The sequence below is a fragment of the Polyodon spathula genome, chromosome 14, assembly GCF_017654505.1.
Source record: "Polyodon spathula isolate WHYD16114869_AA chromosome 14, ASM1765450v1, whole genome shotgun sequence".
Lineage (NCBI taxonomy): Eukaryota > Metazoa > Chordata > Actinopteri > Acipenseriformes > Polyodontidae > Polyodon > Polyodon spathula.
The window spans coordinates 34,156,135-34,175,816 of record NC_054547.1 but is presented as its reverse complement, the minus strand read 5'-3'; the positions used below and the strand labels follow the sequence as shown (position 1 = coordinate 34,175,816).

At 34.0% G+C, this 19,682-nt stretch overlaps 1 protein-coding gene across 1 annotated transcript; it reads left to right on the top strand.

Annotated features, from left to right (window-relative positions):
• The first annotated feature begins 4,536 nt into the window (after positions 1-4,536).
• Positions 4,537-18,754, top strand: LOC121326597. The gene is made up of 12 exons (XM_041269928.1): positions 4,537-4,736; positions 5,303-5,594; positions 5,994-6,803; positions 6,898-7,125; positions 7,346-7,469; positions 8,180-9,090; positions 14,024-14,226; positions 14,469-14,760; positions 14,980-15,798; positions 15,926-16,150; positions 17,329-17,452; positions 17,841-18,754. Exons 1-12 carry the CDS (start codon positions 4,537-4,539, stop codon positions 18,752-18,754), a joined length of 5,142 nt encoding a protein of 1,713 aa, XP_041125862.1.
• The last annotated feature ends 928 nt before the right edge of the window (positions 18,755-19,682 follow it).

Genomic DNA, 19,682 nt, shown 5'->3' with positions numbered 1-19,682 from the left:
GATCCAACAAAGCAACCATGAAGACCAAGGCGCAATTGAAACAAGTCAGGGATAAAGTGGTAGAGAGGCACAGAGCAGGAGAAGGGTACAAGAGGCGCGGATTATCCCTCTCAGCACAGTGAAGTCCATCATTAAGAAGTGGAAGATGCAGCATACCACCCAGACACTACCTAGATCAGGTTACCCTCCCAAACAGAATAGCTGGGCAAGAAGGAAAACTGGTTTGGGGTGTCACTCTGAAGTCAACAATGATCTTGAGAGATCTGCAAAGTTCTATGTCTGAGAAGGGAGTCAGTGTTCACACAAAAACAATAAGCTGGTCCTTACACAAAGCTGGCCTGTACGGACAAGAAAGAAGCCATTACTCAAAAAGCCTCATCTTAAAGCATGTATGGAGTTTGCGAGAAAGCGTGTAGATGATACTGGAGACATGTGGAAAAAGGTTTTGTAGTCAGACGAGACAAAAATTGAACTTTTCAGTCTAAATTCCAAGTGTTAACGTCTGGTGCAAGCCCAACACTGCACATCACCAAGTTAACACCATCCCAACTGTCAAGCATGGTGGTGGCAGCATCATGTTATGGGGATGCTTCTCTTCTGCAGGGACTGGGAAGCTTGTCAGGATAAAGGGGAGAATAGATGGTGCAAAGTACAGGCGAATCATTGATGAAAACTTGTTTGAGTCAGCCAGACTCTGAAACTGGGGAGGAAATTCAAATTTCAGCAGGACAATGACCCGAAGCACATAACCAAAGCCACACTGGAGTGGTTGAACAAGAGAATTAATGTTCTTGAGTGGCCCAGTCAAAGTCTTGACTTGAATCCAATCGAAAATTTATGGCGAGACTTGAAGGTTGCAGTCCATCGATGATCCCAAACAAACTTATCAGAACTGGAGCAATTTTCCCGTGAAGAATGGGCAAAAATTTCACCATCCTACTGTGCAAAGCTAGTAGACACCTATCCAAAAAGACTCATAGCAGTAATTGCTGCAAAAGGTACTTCTACGAAGTACTGACTTAAGGGGCTAAATACTTATGCAACCAGTACATTTCATTTTGTACATTTTTAATCCAAGTTTTGCTGACATTTAACCTCCTCCTCATATAAGAGTGTTCAGTTTAACCACTACAGCTCTGAATAAAAAAAAAACTTATTTGACAAAATGTGCACACATTATTTGTAATTCACAGGCTTCCCACAGGGGAATAGGCCACGGCAGGACTTTACCAGCACTCGGCTGAAATACAAGAAAAGCTAGAAATAAACAATTTTTATTTCAGCTAGTTAATATTATTAATTCAGAATTTAAAAGCAAAGCTAAAAAAAATGTTACAGAAAGGTAATGTAAGTAGAAAGGTGATAATTAATATTGACACTGTCTCAAGTACTCAGCTGAAAAGGAAAATGGCATCGTTGTCAGTGTGTGTAGCTCCTTTATGCTCTCAAGGGCGGAGCAGCAGCCACCTCACACTGCTCTGACGAGAAGTCTTCAGTATAGTTTTTGGGTTTGGGTGTCTCAATGGGAAACATCCATTTTGTAATGGTTAATATTCCCTACATGAAAGGGAACCCTGTTTGCAGGCTACAAGACAGACCAGAATTGCCTCTTTTTTCAAAGGATGAAGACATTATAAATGGGGAATCTTTTCATTTCATAATAACCTCAGTGTCATGCCTCCACCACTAAAATGCAAAGAGTAAGTTAAAACTAGAAAATATTTCAAAATATGTTTGTTTTATCATTAGGTTATAGACTACTCTATACATGTATTTCTTCTGCTATAAATATTATCGTTTGTTATTATTTGTATGTACAACTTTTCAATACTGTGAAAGAAACATTGCACATTTCTTTTAATTTCTGGATATTGTTTTTACATATACTAACACACATACTTTATTCAAATAAATGACCTGGTACAGTTTTGTACTAACAGTAATGCATATTACAATTTGTTGACTTTATCTTCATTGAAAAGTTGATTTTAATAATGAAAATGACCCACAATTGCAGAGGTATCTATGTTTTCCATTTACTAACAATGCAGAATGCAAAATGACAATGTGGGATTTTTGCTGCATGCACTTTAATCACAATTGCATTAAAGGGCCAGTTGGGTTGGAGCCATACCTAATTGGGGAGGGTAGTCTTTTTTAAATCTGTATAATTATTTTGTGTATTTCCCTTATAGTTTAAATTTTAGACTGTTTTTTCATTGTTTAGTGTATTATGTCAGCCTGGGAGGTTTTTCAAACCAAAACTGATTTACAGTCAAAATAAAGCAAACAATATATATATATATATATATATATATATATATATATATATATATATATATATATATATATATATATATATTTATATATATAGATACCATATATATTACATATACATATACTGGTAGATATACTAGGCTAATATTACAGGAATGATTCAGCTTAAAGGGATTTAAAACAAGAAAATACTTTTGTTTTATTGTAGGCCTGATGCCTTTTTAATTATTCTTTTTGTACATTTTCCTTACAGTTTAAATCTAAGAGAATTTCAACTTGCTCATACTATGATCTTTGCCACTGAAGAAATAAATAAAAGTTCAGAGCTACTTCCTAGTGTTTCTCTGGGCTACAAGTTATATGATGATTGTTGTTCCACACCTATGGCTATAAGAGCAGCACTGGCTCTAGTGAATGAAGAAAGAACGGATCTCAACTCCTGCACCAAACAATCTACTGTTCCTGCCTATTATAGGACCATCTGGGTTAACACCAAGCATAGGAGTCGCAACAACTCTTAGACCTTTTCAAATCCCAATGGTGAGGACTGTATGATATTTTAAAATCCATATTGTATATAAAAAAATAAAAATGGTATAAAGCAAAACATTTGGAAATACATTATACTAGTTTAAAAACTATTTAAAGATACAGTAAACTGAAATACCTGTCAAACATCATGTTAGTGGTGACCTATACAGATATCATACTACTTTTAAAGAAGTCTCTTAACTTAGTGCAAACAAAAAGCAAGTTTGTTCATTAAAAAATATAGCACTTTAATGTAATTAAATATTAGCTGGTTAAAAAAAAAGTCAATCGGTTTTCAATTCTTATACATGTTGCTGATGCTGCAATGTGTTTAAAGATAATGCATAATAAAATAAATTATACAAGTACATGTTCCACGGATAGTCAAATTGATGTTTTTGTAGCACCTGTTATTGTTGTTAAGATTATTTGATACAAAATGTGTGTTTCCCTTTACCATTTGGCATAACAATTGCAGAATTGTTCTTTTATATGTTCCTTCAATCCAGATAAGTTATTTTGCAACCTGTGCATGCCTGAGCAACAAAAATGAGTTTCCTTCATTTTTCAGAACCATACCAAGTGATTATTATTATTCGAGTGATGACTGGTTTATATGCAACTTAGCGATCTTTGTTTACTGAATATAATTTTGCAACATAATGTCAGGCTTTCAGAAATGAGTGTACTGACTGTTGCTAAAGCAAGTTCCAGATCCTTTACGGAGGCTGATTCAAAAAGAATACTCTTTATTGAATCATTAATTGAAAACACAAATAAAGAAATGCCGACAGACATTGTTAAAAAGTTGGAATCATTGAAGAAAAGAGACACTTGTCTGTATTTGCATGGAGTTACGTTGTCTGAATATTACAGAAATAAAAAAATACCACATGGATAGAGAATCAATAAGGAACACACCATTGGACAGGAGTCTGATACTTTTTGCACCAAGTGGTGCGAGATACCGAATACATGTTCTTTGGACTTAATGTTGCTAATAACTGAACATGTTACCTCTGAATTGGATACTGTGAGATCTGAGATGGATACTGACAATAACAAAATTAAAATGGAGATGGAAATGACTGACTAAGGATCGAGTAAAAGAAATTGAAGCTAAATTGGATAATACGGTAGCTTCTACAATCGCTGGCTTCAAATCAACTCTCAAGGCCCACTTGTTCTCTCTTGCTTTCAATGCTCTTTAAGCCTGATATCTGTTATTAGCTGTTGTCTAAATTGCTATTTCAGGTTTTTCATTCCATCTTATTCTTATGATTCTGTATGACACACACATCCACAATGCTTAGAATTCATATCCTAGCCTTTCTAATACTCTATAACTTTTGCTAAAGAATACAATTAACAAGTTCACAATAGAGCTTCTCTAGATATATGTAAGACTGTATATTGTTACATGTTGCATGTCTTAACCTCCCCAGTGGGAGATAATATATTGTGTTTGGGAAAAGTTTTTTTTTTTTCCAACAAGGTCATTGTAGCAATGACTAAGTGTTCTGATTAATTGCAAGTTCATACATACAGCAAGTTTATGATTACAATTCAGTTGGTCTTCCAGATCAAAAATTGATTTCACCTTTGAGAATACACGCTTTGACAGTAAGAACTTAACTTGGGTAATTTAATCTCAGGTGATTTCACAACATACTATTTAAACTCATGAAGTCATAGTTTTGCAAGTCTGATCAGAAAGACCATTTTGAAATGCTACTCCTGCTCATTGTATTAACTGCTCTCTTGACAAGGGCAGAAGAAACTGTTTGCAGGTTACAAGGAACACACGAACTGCCTCATTTTTCAAAGGATGCAGACATTATAATTGGAGGAATCTTTTCATTTCATGACAGTTTCCTTGATGCCAAACCCACATATAATGTCACCCCTAAACCACCAAGATGCAAAGGGTAAGATAATTACAGATACATTTTGTTCTGTCATTAGGCTATAGATACTCTTTTTTTTATACTATAATTTTATTTTACATTCTGTTCCCCTTTAAACAATAGCCTGAAATTTAACAAAATGTGGGAAATAAAGAATATTAATTGATTCAAATATTAAATGGATGATGGATGATATTCACACTCTGTTTTGAATCATATAATTTATGTTTTGTTTATTGTTCGATAGAATAAATTAATTGCATTAAGTGCATTTCTCTATCTTTAGCATACATTTACCATGCGACTGCTTTTTCACTGTTTAGTGTATTATGTCAGCCTGGGAGGTTTTTCAAACCAAAATTGATTTACAGTCAAAATAAAGCAAACAAGCTAAAAAAAAAAAAAAAAAAAAATAATATATATATATATATATATATATATATATATATATATATATACTGGTAGATATACTAGGCTAATATTACAGGAATGATTCAGCTTAAAGGGATTTAAAACAAGAAAATACTTTTGTTTTATTGTAGGCCTGATGCCTTTTTAATTATTCTTTTTGTACATTTTCCTTACAGTTTAAATCTAAGAGAATTTCAATTTGCTCAGAGTATGATCTTTGCCATTGAAGAAATAAATAACAGTTCAGAGCTACTTCCTAGTGTTTCTCTGGGCTACAAGTTATATGATGATTGTTGTTCCACACCTATGGCAATAAGAGCAGCACTGGCTCTAGTGAATGGACAGGAAGAAAGAACGGATCTCAACTCCTGTACCAAACAATCTACTGTTCCTGCTTTTATAGGAAATTCTGGGTCATCAGCAAGCATAGGAGTCGCAACAACTCTTAGACCTTTTCAAATTCCAATGGTGAGTAATATATTATATTTATATGATAAATATTGTGTATATTTTTTTAGAAATAAAATATAGCATGTTATCTGAACAAGTTAAAGCGACTGACATATGTGGTAAAAGTCAAGCTTATAAAAAAATTATTTGTTTGCTACTGATAAATACATTTAATGCTATAATATTATGTTTAATCAAAGCACTAAACCTGCTGCAAAAAGAAAATTGAGTGGCACTGAAAAAGAAATGTATTTATTCAACTTACTGTAGCAATAGTGTTTTTATTTGTATCATTTAAAATAAAATGTTTTATTATATATGTTGTCCCCTTTTAAGGTTGCCTTAAGTTTTACATAATGTTTCATTTTATTTGTATATTTAAATTATTTTGCCATTTACTATTTTCCTTCTACACAGATAAGTTATTTTGCAACCTGTGCATGTCTCAGCAACAAAAAGGAGTTTCCTTCATTTTTCAGAACCATACCAAGTGATTATTATCAAAGCAGAGCCCTGGCACAGCTTGTGAAGCATTTTGGATGGACTTGGATTGGGGCTATTAGAAATGATGATGAATATGGCAACACAGGAATGGCTACCTTTGTGAAAGCAGCCCAAGAGGAGGGGGTTTGCATTGAATATTCAGAGACAATTTACAGAACGTATCCAAGAGAAAAACTAATTAAAACTGTAGATGTTATAAAAAAGTCATCTTCAAAGGTTATTGTAGCTTTCACTGCTTACATAGATCTTGAAGTTCTGCTTAATGAACTGTTGCTTCAGAATGTTACTGGATTTCAGTGGGTAGGCACTGAAGCTTGGACTTCTGCTGAATCTCATAAAAGAGAAGCAGGTTACAGAGTTCTTGGTGGGGTAATTGGACTTACTGCCAGTAATGCAAAAATAACAGGATTGAAAGAATTTTTACAGCAGGTTCGGCCATCTTACACACCCGGGAACATGGGTTTGAACACATTTTGGGAATCAATATTTAGTTGTACCTTGCCTTCTCAAGAAAAGACTGCAACAGTTAATCCATGCACAGGATCAGAGAGTTTTGAATATATAAACAATCAGTACACTGATGTATCTGATCTGAGGATTACCAATAATGTCTATAAAGCAATGTATGCTATCGCCCATTCACTACACAATCTGATTACATGCAAAAATGGACCTTTTGCAGATATGCCATGTGCAAACAATAAGAAGATTGAACCATGGCAGGTACAGTAAAGGATTATGTTTTACTACAATGTTAATACTGTCAGAAATTAAATCCATGTGTGCACTTTTGTACTGACATATTGTTTTCTTTTAGGTTCTACATTATCTGAAAACAGTTAATTTCACTATCAAGAGTGGAGAAAGTGTTTATTTTGACAAGAATGGGGATCCAGCAGCAAGATATGAAGTAGTAAACTGGCAGCTCAATAAAGAGGGCAAAACGCAATTTGTAACAGTTGGCCTCTATGATGATTCTTTGCCGGAAGGACAAAAGATTGTAATGAATAACATCAGTATTGCTTGGGCAGATGGCCAACATAAGGTGTAGTTATCAAAAAAAAAAAAATACAATTGTATAATACTTGAAATCTGTATTTTTTTTTTTTTTATAAATAATTTTTTAATTATTCGTGTGTATGTGATTTATATTATCTCTGGGATAAGATAACAAAAATCACACATTAAACTTGTTTAAATATGTAACTTCACCTACTAATGTGATAAGGTTCTCTGAATTCACACCGTTTTTAATTGTTTCCAAGGTGCCTAAATCAGTGTGCAGTGAGAGCTGCCTTCCAGGCACTCGGAAGGCTGTTCAGAAAGGAAAGCCTATTTGCTGCTTTGACTGCATACCGTGCGCTGCAACAGAAATCAGCAATATGACTGGTAAGCTAAACATGAGCAAGTGATGAATAAAAAATGAACACTTAGCTTTACAAACAATCAGTATAGAAAAACACTAGCCATTTAAACAACAGAGGGGTGGGGGTCATCTGCTTTCTTTCCTTGTCTTATTGTTTCTATGCTTCCCTATGCTAAAACAGAGCATTTGCATTCAGTAGCAGGTCGTACAGGGGTGGCTGTTTAGATGAGTCTCAGGAGGCAGGAGTCTTGTATGCATGCCTGCAGAATTTGGTAATGTTAACAAAGTGGTAAGCAAACAATAACTGGCTCATGACAAAGCAGAATGCACAGAAGACTGAACTATGGCAGAATATAGTAAACATTCACCCAGAAATCATATTTATGTGTTGATTGAACATGATTGTAGGATACTGCAATCACAGTTATTTTGTGTTTATATTTTGTGTTTATAAAAATGTATAGTTATTGTTCTAGGCTAAATAACACAAGGTTTTTTATTTTATTTTAAATGTTACCTTTTTTTTTTTTGTTTTTACTACTTTGAAGAAATATTTAAATAAATCATTGTGTAATTTGCTGGAACTATTTATGTGTTGACATGATCAGCTCTTTTTTTTGTATTTGACATTTGTTTTCCACATACTAAATAGGCACTAACTACTGAAATGTTGCTTTTACTAGAATCCTGTTAAGTGAAAAAAACAATGCCTTTTTATTTTTTGTTTGTGCAGATTCCATTGATTGTGTGAAGTGCCCTTTGGAATACAGGTCAAATGAGGAAAGAGACAGATGTATCTTAAAAGATATTGAATTCCTATCCTTTGGAGAACTCATGGGAATATTGTTGGTGATATTCTCCTTGACTGGAGCCTGTTTAACCACTGCTATAGCTATTGTGTTCTTTCGCTGCAGAGATACCCCCATTGTTAGAGCTAATAACTCTGAGCTCAGTTTCCTTCTTTTGTTTTCATTAGCACTGTGTTTCCTTTGTTCACTTACCTTCATTGGCCAGCCCTCTGAGTGGTCCTGTATGTTGCGCCACACTGCCTTTGGGATCACATTTGTCCTGTGCATCTCTTGTGTTCTGGGGAAAACAATAGTTGTGTTAATGGTGTTCAGGTCTACACTTCCTGGTAATAATATGATGAAATGGTTTGGGCCCACCCAGCAGCGGTTAAGTGTCTTTTCGTTTACACTCATACAGGTCTTGATATGCACACTTTGGTTAATACTATCCCCTCCTTTCCCTAATAAAAACATGTACTCCTTCAAAGACAGAATCATTTTAGAATGTGACCTGGGATCTGCAGCAGCATTTTATGCTGTGTTAGGGTATATTGGGTTTCTTGCTGCCATGTGCTTTGTGCTCGCTTTTCTGGCTCGTAACCTACCAGATAACTTTAATGAAGGTAAATTCATTACATTTAGCATGCTCATATTCTGTGCTGTTTGGATCACATTCATTCCAGCTTACATCAGTTCACCTGGGAAGTACACAGTTGCTGTAGAAATATTTGCCATTTTAGCTTCTAGTTTTGGTTTACTTTTCTGCATTTTTGTTCCTAAATGTTTTATAATATTACTAAAACCAGAGCTTAATACAAAGAAACACTTGTTGGGCAAAATGCCATCAACATCACATTAGAAATGCAGTAGTAGGTATACAGTAGACCACATAATACATAGAAATACATAGAACCACCATACTTATACTGTACATATATACAGAAAAGTGACCTAAAAGATCATAGTGCAAATTTCAGCATTAAACAAATAGCAAAACAATTAGAAGAGCATAAAAACTAAATTAGTGCATACATAATATCAATTAATTATTAAAAAACAATAAAACAACAAAAACATAAATTGTGACATCATAATTGAAGCATGGGTGAATTATTTTAAACAGTCCCAAATAATGTCATTTAATAACACATGTAATAAATGTACTGAAGTATGTTATTTTTCTGCATCAGTTGTGTAGAACTCTAAGCTTTTCTTCGTTGTTTGTTTTGGTTCATTAAAAACAATTTTAAAAATTGCACTTGTATTTACTGGTGTGGCAAAATAACAGAAAGTAAACTACCACTTAATTTTAAAAAAATGGTTTGATCTTTGGGGCATTTTTTTTAATGGTGAGATCTTAAAGCATTATAATCTTTTTTTTGCTACCATATATTTAAAAGTTTTTTTTGTTTTTTTTTTAAATCCATTCATTTACTGTTCAGAATATATTAAACTATAGAGTAGCCATATTTCCCCTGTTAGCCTGCACTAATTAAGAGTCCTTCATTCATACAAAAGGAAGCGGCGGGAAATTTGTCATAAACATTTTTGTGCAGACAAGCATCTGAATGCCGAATTTGTCAATGAAAGTACTTGGAAGTGTGTGTGTCTGTGTGTGTATATATATATATATATATATATATATATATATATATATATATATATATATATATCCAGGGCTGGCAATGGAGCGTGAAAAAAGCAGTGTGATTGGTTGAGCAAGGTTCCAGCTGTCTGTATATAGTAGATGGATACGGACAATTGGAGCCTTGTCATATATTCTAAATGACTTCGCTAGAATATTGGTAGCCATCTTACTTACACACTTACAGTTACAGATGTACAGCTGTAACTGTGAAACTGAGTGACCAATTACCTGCAGAAAATCCCAAAGTAGTAGACATGCTGATCTGGATGAAGAACAATTAAATGAACTGGAAGATAGCAAAACAGAAATAAATACTTTATACTCACTCACCCTGACGGACACTTTAAATAATGTATTTTTTAGCAGTTTGCAAACGCTAAAGAAAAACACAAAAAGACACTTCTGCACATTGTGCACCCCTCTCTGACAAGACCTTGAACAAATCTTTATTCCTCACATCTGTTCTGCTCAAACTGTGTGTCTACACTGAGTGACAGGATAAAAAAATAAGTCAGTGCCATCTCAACTCCGCCACCTTGTGTATTTTTTCAATGGCAATGTTCACAATATCAAAAATAAAGATGTACACATTTTTACGTTTTAATTAAATGAATTTACTCAGCTTAACTTACTGTGTAGTTCCAAGTTATACATATGACTACTTAATTGGCGTAAGGATATTTAATTAAAAAAATAATCATTTTTTGACTTAAACATTCTTCAAATCCAGTTTTACCTGGATTATAAATGCAATAAGGCCCTTCAGGGCATCTGTAAACATTGAATATACAGACTTCTCGGGGGTTGGAGGCACTCGACTTGCCTCACAACGCCTGTATATTTCAACGGGCCTTATGCTCTTTTGATACATATACCAAGTGACATTCGACAGCCCGATAAATTGTAATCGTAATCCCAATTTTTCTAACATTGCCATTATCTTGAGGTTAGGTCTAGAGAGAGTCAGTGTTACGGAAAGCAAGATTACACAGGAAGAGGGATAAATTCAGTCCATTTAGGAAAGCCTGGAATAAGGATAATGGTGAACTTTGGACCTCACTAATGAAACCTGGTATAATAATAATAATAATAATAATAATAATAATAATAATAATAATAATAATAATAATAATAATAATATTATTATTATTATTATTATGAATCTGTGTAAAAACTCAAATGACTGCATATAATAAAGTATTATATTATTAAGGGGGACATACAATATGAGCGGTATAACCGAAGAGCGTTATAAACAGGGGAGGGGGTGGGGGCGCTGAGGGACACATAACAACACACATCTGACTAAAATACAAATTAAAATAACTCCCTCTCCATGTAATCAACACTATTTCTTACAAAAATAAAATAAAACAAGGTAACATTCCCACTCATGGATAATTTTATTTAGCAGCTTTTAAACTATAAATAGCCTGGCTAAACGGCGGTCGGGAGTTCAGTCCGAAGTGACAGCCAAGCAAACCAAGTAAGAGAAGGAGAGCGGATCGGGAGAGAGGAAGAGAGAATGGGCTCACCCCAGGTTCGGCTGCTGGAGCAGGGCTGAAGCGCCTCGTCTCCCAGAGAAAGCCGCAGCTCCTCTTGCAGCAAAAAAGTAAATGTATGGGCTCCCGAGTGGCGCATCCGGTAAAGGCACTCCGATGCGCCCTATAGCCTGGAGCTCGCTGATTTGAGTCCAGGCATTTCCACTGCCAACCGTGGATGGGAGTTCCAGGCAGCGCAGCGGAATTGGCAGAGCGCTGCCTGGGGGGATGGGGTGGAGAGCCAGAGTGTCCTGGGCTCACCACATACCAGCAACCCCTGTATACTGACCGGGCGCCTGCAGGCCTGCCTGTAAGCTCTGAGGCGGCTGCATGGCGGGCCTGCAGAGTGAAAAGAAGCGGACTGCTGACGCCACAAGTAAATGCATTACGAAAGATAACCACGTAAGAGGCCTAATATGTATTTAGTTATAAAATGAATGCTGAATAAGATGTCTGTGTTATGAAGTGCCAGCCCAGCTTTTCTTCAGTTCAGATCCTGTATACTGTATCAAAAGGGAGAGACAGAAACGGCAGTTAGACTGTGAAGTTTACAGTTTGAACAACACTGGTACTGTATTTACTGTAGAAATATTGCATGACTCACTAGTATAGGGAATTGGGGGTCATGCTGTAGGAGCGTTATATCCGAGGTGCGTTGTAACCAAGAGCCTTATAGCAAGAGAGCACTTCAGTGAGTTAAAGGAAAATGATTCCATCTAGGGTTTATTTTTCTTCTTGATAATTCAGGAATGGTGAATTAAACTGGGTAGATAATGATCTGCAAAAAATAACGTATTTTTAAGGAAAATGTGATTCAATCTGGTATGCTTTTTTTAATTAGTTTTTTTAGTCGCTGTCAGAGTTGAAGATTTGTGTTGCTCGCTTGGTTGGTGCTCCCATTGGTGGAGGATGATTGTAAATCTTCACAGAGACAGATTTGTTAAAAGTGCCTAAAAAAATGTGGGTGTTGTCGAGTGATCAAATGTTGAAAGTCATTGACAGGACTGTGTTAATTTCCCGTTCCTCCAGTTTCTCTGTTATACGAATGTACCAGCTTTTTTTTTTATATCTATCTATCTATCTATCTATCTATCTCTCTATATCTATATATATATATATATATATATATATATATATATATATATAATATATATATATATATATATATATATATATATATATATATATATATATATATATATATATATATATATCAAGGCTGATCCTCAGAGTCAGCATTGCATGATAATAAAAATATAAGTTTGTATAAAATAATGTTAGAATTAATATAGATTTAAGGATATAAGTAAAAGTGATGTCACATATAGAACACCATTACATCATGTAAGAATAAATCATGGATTTGAATATAAACAATAACAAGTAGTTGTCATGCAGTCAAACACCTATAAATACCTCCAATGTTTTGATTCGAACACAGGCTCCCTTGAGAAAGATATGTACAACATATCGAAACGTTGGGCAGCTGGCTCTTTGAGCTAAAATAAATATATATATATATATATTATATATATATATATATATATATATATATATATATATATATATATATGTTAGGATATATATTATATATATTTAAAAAAATGCCTAGAGAAAAAATTTGAATTGAAAACACAACTTAACTTTCATCAAAGCTGAAGCTTACCCATTTTCAACTTCAGGATAAAATGACATCTCCTTAATACTGTAGTGATGACACGATCATACGGAAAAAAACTTTACCGAGTGCTACGAACGATACATTTTAAATATCCATATATATATATATATATATATATATATATATATATATATATATATATATATATATATATATATATATATAGATGTGTGTGTGTGTATATATATATATATATATATATATATATATATATATATATATATATATATATATATATATATATATATATAGGGATGTCAAAAAACAGTGTTAAATGCTGGTTGTGCATTATTGTTCAACTATGGACTCCACCTGTTTGGAAGCAAAACAGACCAGTAAGCACTATATAGCCAGTTAGACTTAAGTGTCCTTGTAGCTATTAATATGCATGTTAATGGGTCAACAACAAAGGATATGCTGGCTAAACTTCTTATAGCACACAAAACTTTCAGTAGGCTTCCTTTTAATTCATTGTAATCTTCAGAGACAGACAGAGGTTTGCCTTATACCTACTGGAGGTTTATTTATTTATTATTATATGCATGAAAAGATGTGACACCTGAATGCTTTTTAAAAACCACATCTAAATATCATTGAAAGAAATACCACCCTAAAGACTACATACCAGTTCTTTACCTGGCTGTCTGAGTCATAAAACAAGTTTGCACAACACAGTGTGCAACATAATTCAAGCATTAATTAATAATGGACTTGTAATTCTTAAAGCAATTAGCAAATAAACCATATTCACAATGGCACAAGCCAAGATGATTGCAATGTGGTTCTCTGGAGGCACCTAGATGAAAATTGATGCTTTGGTGTGAATATGAACTTCACCTCTTGTTAATTTAAGCACCTGTGACACCCATCATACTATAAAAAGACAACGCATATTTATGCTCGTATTTGAAATGGAAAGAACATGCTGTTCCTGGAGGTTATACTGATTGCTCTTTTTACTAGGGCACAAGAGCCTGTTTGTGTAGTACAAGGAAACCCAGAATTTCCACAGTTATCAAAGGATGGAGACATTGTAATTGGAGGGATTTTTTCACTCCACAGCAGCTGGAATGGTACAAAAACAACATTTGAAACAGTGCCTGAACCATTGGAATGTAAACAGTAAGTAAAAAAAATAAAAATAATAATAAAAAAGAACAATAATATAACACATTATTCATTTTAATATATTTATTAGCAAAACATAACATATTATGTATTTATTGTGTTTTTTTGTTTTTGTTTTTGTTTTGTTTTTTTTACTTAAATAGTACCGGTGCTAGTTAATTTTTAATATGGATAGATATACTGACTGTACTTTTCTATGACCATCTTAATATTATGGTTTATATTTGTCTTTAAAGTTTAAATTTCAGAGATTTTCAGTTTGCCCAAACTATGATATTTGCCATTGAAGAAATCAATAACAGTACAGAAATCCTTCCTAATGTTTCCTTGGGCTATAAGATCTATGATGCTTGTGGTTCTGTAACTCTGTCTATAAGAGCAGCAATGGCTTTAGTTAACGGGCAAGAAGAAACACTCACTGATAAGCCCTGCAGCAAAGCAGCTACTGTTCAAGCTATAATAGGAGAATCTGCATCGACACCAACTATAGCAATCTCAACTACAATTGGACCATTCCTAATACCAGTGGTGAGATCATTTGTAAAAAGTATTAAAAAAAAAAAAGAGATTCAACCTCTGATTCATTCTTTGTGGAAAATATTATGAAATATAAGCTACAGTGTACATACTTGCAGTTAATGTGTATTGCAGTAATAAAAAGAAACAGACAATATATACAAATGTTTTAAAGAGAGAGTTTTTGTTAATATCTTTGTATAATAGGAGTAATTTTTTTTTTCTTTACAGATAAGTCATTTTTCTACATGTGCATGCCTGAGCAACAGAAATCAATTCCCAGCATTTTTCAGAACCATACCAAGTGACTATTATCAAAGCAGAGCCCTGGCACAACTTGTAAAGTATTTTGGATGGACTTGGGTTGGAGCAATCAGAAGTGACAATGATTATGGCAACTCTGGAATGGCTACCTTTGTGCAAGCTGCCCAAGAAGAGGGGGTTTGCATTGAATATTCAGAGGCCTTTTTAAGAACTGATCAGAGAGAGAACATTCTCGCAATTGTAGATATTATAAAGATGTCCACCTCAAGGGTTGTTGTTGCTTTCACCTCTCACTTAGACATGGAGATTTTGTTACATGAGCTGGCACTTCAAAATGTTACTGGCTTGCAGTGGCTAGGCAGTGAATCTTGGATTACTGACAGATATCTGGCATCAGCAGAAGGCTATACAGTTCTGGGTGGGGCAATTGGATTTGCCATTGGTAATGCAGTTATTACAGGTTTGAAGGAATTTCTACTGAATGTCCATCCATCCGATGACCCTGACAACCCATTCCTGAAGGAGTTTTGGGAATCTGTTTTTAGCTGTACCCTGACTAGTCAACACAGGACTGATAATATAAATCCATGCACAGGGTTTGAGAATTTAAGTGAAGTAAATAACCAGTACACAGATGTATCTGAGTTGCAAATTTCCAATAATGTATATAAAGCGGTGTATGCTGTGGCCAATTCACTACACAATCTTTTTGCATGCAAAACGGGACAAGGTCCTTTTACTGACAAGACATGTGCAAGCTCGACAAAGATTGAACCATGGAGGCAGGTAGGAGCTATGTTTATATATATATATATATATATATATATATATATATATATATATATATATATTATATATATATATATTCGTATTTCAAATAGAATAATCAAGTGTTTCACATGGCTTCTTACAGGTACTACATTATCTGCAAAGAGTTAATTTTACAAGTAAAAATGGAGAGAAAGTCTACTTTGACAATAATGGAGATCCAGCAGCAACATATGAATTAGTTAACTGGCAGCTTAAAGATGGACTCACTGAATTTGTCACAGTAGGTTACCATGATGCATCTTTACCAGCCGGACAGCAGTTTACAATAAAAAATATCAGCATTGTTTGGGCAGATGGGCAGAGTCAGGTATGTTTTTGCTTCATTAAAACAAATTTCCCACTTTTACACATTGATGTCACTGACCTCAATTATCAATATTAACGGTCTACCTAATGTTGCTTTAGGTAAGGCAGTTTAAGATGAATGCTAATTAGGATCTGTGGAACCAGCCTTTCGTATGTATACTGTAGTATTCTTAACTACACTAAACAATTATATATTTGAAGGGCTAACAGTCGGATAATGGCTTAGACATTTCAAATTGAATTTTTTTTTTTTTTTTTTTTTTAACAACTTCTCTTTTGTTTAAGGGAAGGAAAGGGTTATTCAGTTGTATGTATTAAATACAGAATACGAGCACTGGTACCTGGTTACAGAGAGATTCTGCACACATGACATGCATTAGTAAACACAAGTGCTATGGGATCATACCTTAGATAAGTTTTAGTTAGTTTTAACATTTTACCAACATTGATTTTGTTTAAGGGAAGGAAAGGGTTATTCAGTTGTATGTATTAAATACAGAATAAGAGCACTGGTACCTGGTTACAGAGAGATTCTGTACACATGACATACATTAGTAAACACAAGTGCCAACGGGAAATCATTCTAGAGGCTTGATCATACCTCAGATAAGTTTTTGTTAGTTTTAACATTTTACGAACATTGATTTTGTCGAATTACATGAAATAAGATCATCTAGTACAGCAATGGTCCTTTTTCCCTTTGAAAATTATTTCACTTTTAAAAACAATACGTTAATATGAACTGCTTGTATATAGTGTAATTGGGCAATTCATTAATTTTATGATTCATCCGTGTTCAGTTGTAAAGCATGTGGGAATCAAGTACTGCATAGAACTCTGCTGGTATAATTACATGGTGGGGCGTGTGCCATTGTGCTTGTAAGTATAATTAAATAGTTTTTCTTCAGTAGCTAATATGTACATAGCTGTGTGCCTAATTAGTGCTGTTGTTGTGTAATAAATGAATGATATTCCTACCCTAATTAATCAAAAGGAACTCTGTAAACACGTACAGTGTAAATATCCAAAGTAGTTTAAATGAATGTAATTACAGTATTTTACATATCTTTTACTGAACATGTGTAAATATTTCTGAGCACCAGCTGACTTCATACTGTATGCATGTATCTCTGAATAGTAGTTAGTGCATATTATTTGAAATGCTTTAATTTTTCTTAGGTGCCTAAATCAGTGTGTAGTGAGAGCTGTCCTCCAGGCACTCGGAAGGCTGTTCAGAAAGGAAAACCTGTTTGTTGCTTTGACTGCATACCATGTGGTGCAGGAGAATTCAGTAACACAACAGGTAATTAAAAAAAAAACAACAACAACAGAAAACTATGCGTAGTTATGTAATTGTAAGATCAACATTGTACAAAGAGGGTCCCCTCGTTTTATGCCTTATTATTATAATTGTCTATAATTACACTGATTGATGTGATATTTCTAATTCCTAGACTCTCTTTCTTTTCCACAGGAGCATCAAAAGTCACACTGGGTTGCCAAATGCATTATTTAAAATGTTTAGTACTCAGAAATAGTCACCTTGCTTGTACATTTATACACCCTATTACAAAATTGTTTCCACTTGCCAATACATTAGCTGTTCTTTAGTCCTTATTCCTAATCTGAAATGTGTTGGATCAGTTGGAATAAACTTTTTTTTTTTTTTTTTTTTTTTTTTTTTCTTGTAGATTCCATTTATTGTTTTAAGTGTGATCCGGAATACTGGTCGAATGAGCGAAGAAATCAGTGCATCTTAAAGGCAATTGAATTCCTATCATTTGATGAAATCATGGGCATATTACTAATGATATTGTCATTATTTGGAGTGTGTGCAACAATAGCAGTAGTTACTGTTTTCTTTCGTTACAGAGATACACCCATTGTTAAAGCTAATAACTCTGAGCTCAGTTTCCTACTTCTGTTTTCATTAGCACTCTGTTTCCTTTGTGCACTTACTTTCATTGGCCAGCCCACTGAGTGGTCTTGTATGTTGCGCCATACTGCCTTTGGGATAACATTTGTCCTATGCATCTCTTGTATTCTGGGGAAAACAATAGTTGTGTTAATGGCGTTTAGGTCTGCCCTTCCTGGCAATAATATTATGAAATGGTTTGGGCCGGTCCAGCAGAGGTTAAGTGTTTTTGCATTCACGTTCATTCAGGCCTTAATATGCACACTTTGGTTATCACTATCCCCCCCTTTTCCTAATAAAAACATGACATACTACAAAGAAAGAATCATTTTAGAATGTGACCTGGGATCTGCAGCAGCATTTTATGCTGTGTTAGGGTATATTGGGTTTCTTGCTGCCATGTGCTTTGTGCTTGCTTTTCTGGCTCGTAAGCTGCCAGATAACTTCAATGAAGCTAAATTCATTACATTTAGCATGCTCATATTCTGTGCAGTTTGGATCACTTTCATCCCAGCTTACATCAGTTCACCTGGGAAGTACACAGTAGCTGTAGAGATATTTGCTATTTTAGCTTCTAGTTTTGGTTTGCTTTTCTGTATATTTGCTCCCAAATGTTATATTATATTACTGAAACCAGAGAAGAATACAAAAAAACATTTGATGGGTAAAATGCCCTCAAAATCACTTTGACATACATAGTGTCAATAAACCATTATATATATATATATATATATATATATATATATATATATATATATATTATATATTATATATATATATATATATTAATTACAACCCATTGTTTTAAAAATGTATTGTTTTCATTCACCTCAACTCAAAAGCTATTTGTTTTTACTTACTCTCCTGAGCCTTTCTGAAGTTATCATACAGTTGCGCTGTACCGATGAGCCCCAAAAAGGGCAAAACATGTATGCAGCTGCTGTATTTTGACTTTTAAAACGCTGTGACTGTAGAAACCGTTAGGCAACTTTCACGCGATCTGATTTGTTCTTATAATGCTTTATTTGCATATTTCCCTACAACCCATTACACACACACACACACACACACACACACACACACACCACATTATATATATATATATATATATATATATATATATATATTAGATAATATATATATATATATTTTAATTTGTTTAAACAAATATGTACATTATAAAACCTGTCTACAGCAAAACAAACAAACAAAATAAACAAACAGAAAAAAACATACAGTTAACTACTGAGACCACAAGACCTGAGGGCTAAAGCCTATGGGTTTTAGATTTTTGAACCCATAAGACTACTCCAGTTTTTATCCATACCCAGATGGGTTGATTTCATATATATCTGCAACAGTACAGCTTCTGGTTATATTTTTTCAAATGGTAACACCACAAATTGTGAAGCATCATTTAAGCAAAAGGATGTTCTATAAAAATGGGCCGATCCATTAGCTACTTCCAGCTACTTCCTAAACAGTATAGCAAATCTCCGGTGAGATTTCCGGTTTAGTAATCAAACATATTCAAATGAAATATATGCCAATTGTTAAGCCTTTTTTGATGGATGTGTACATGGTACTGTATTCAATAAACATTTACATTTATAACTAA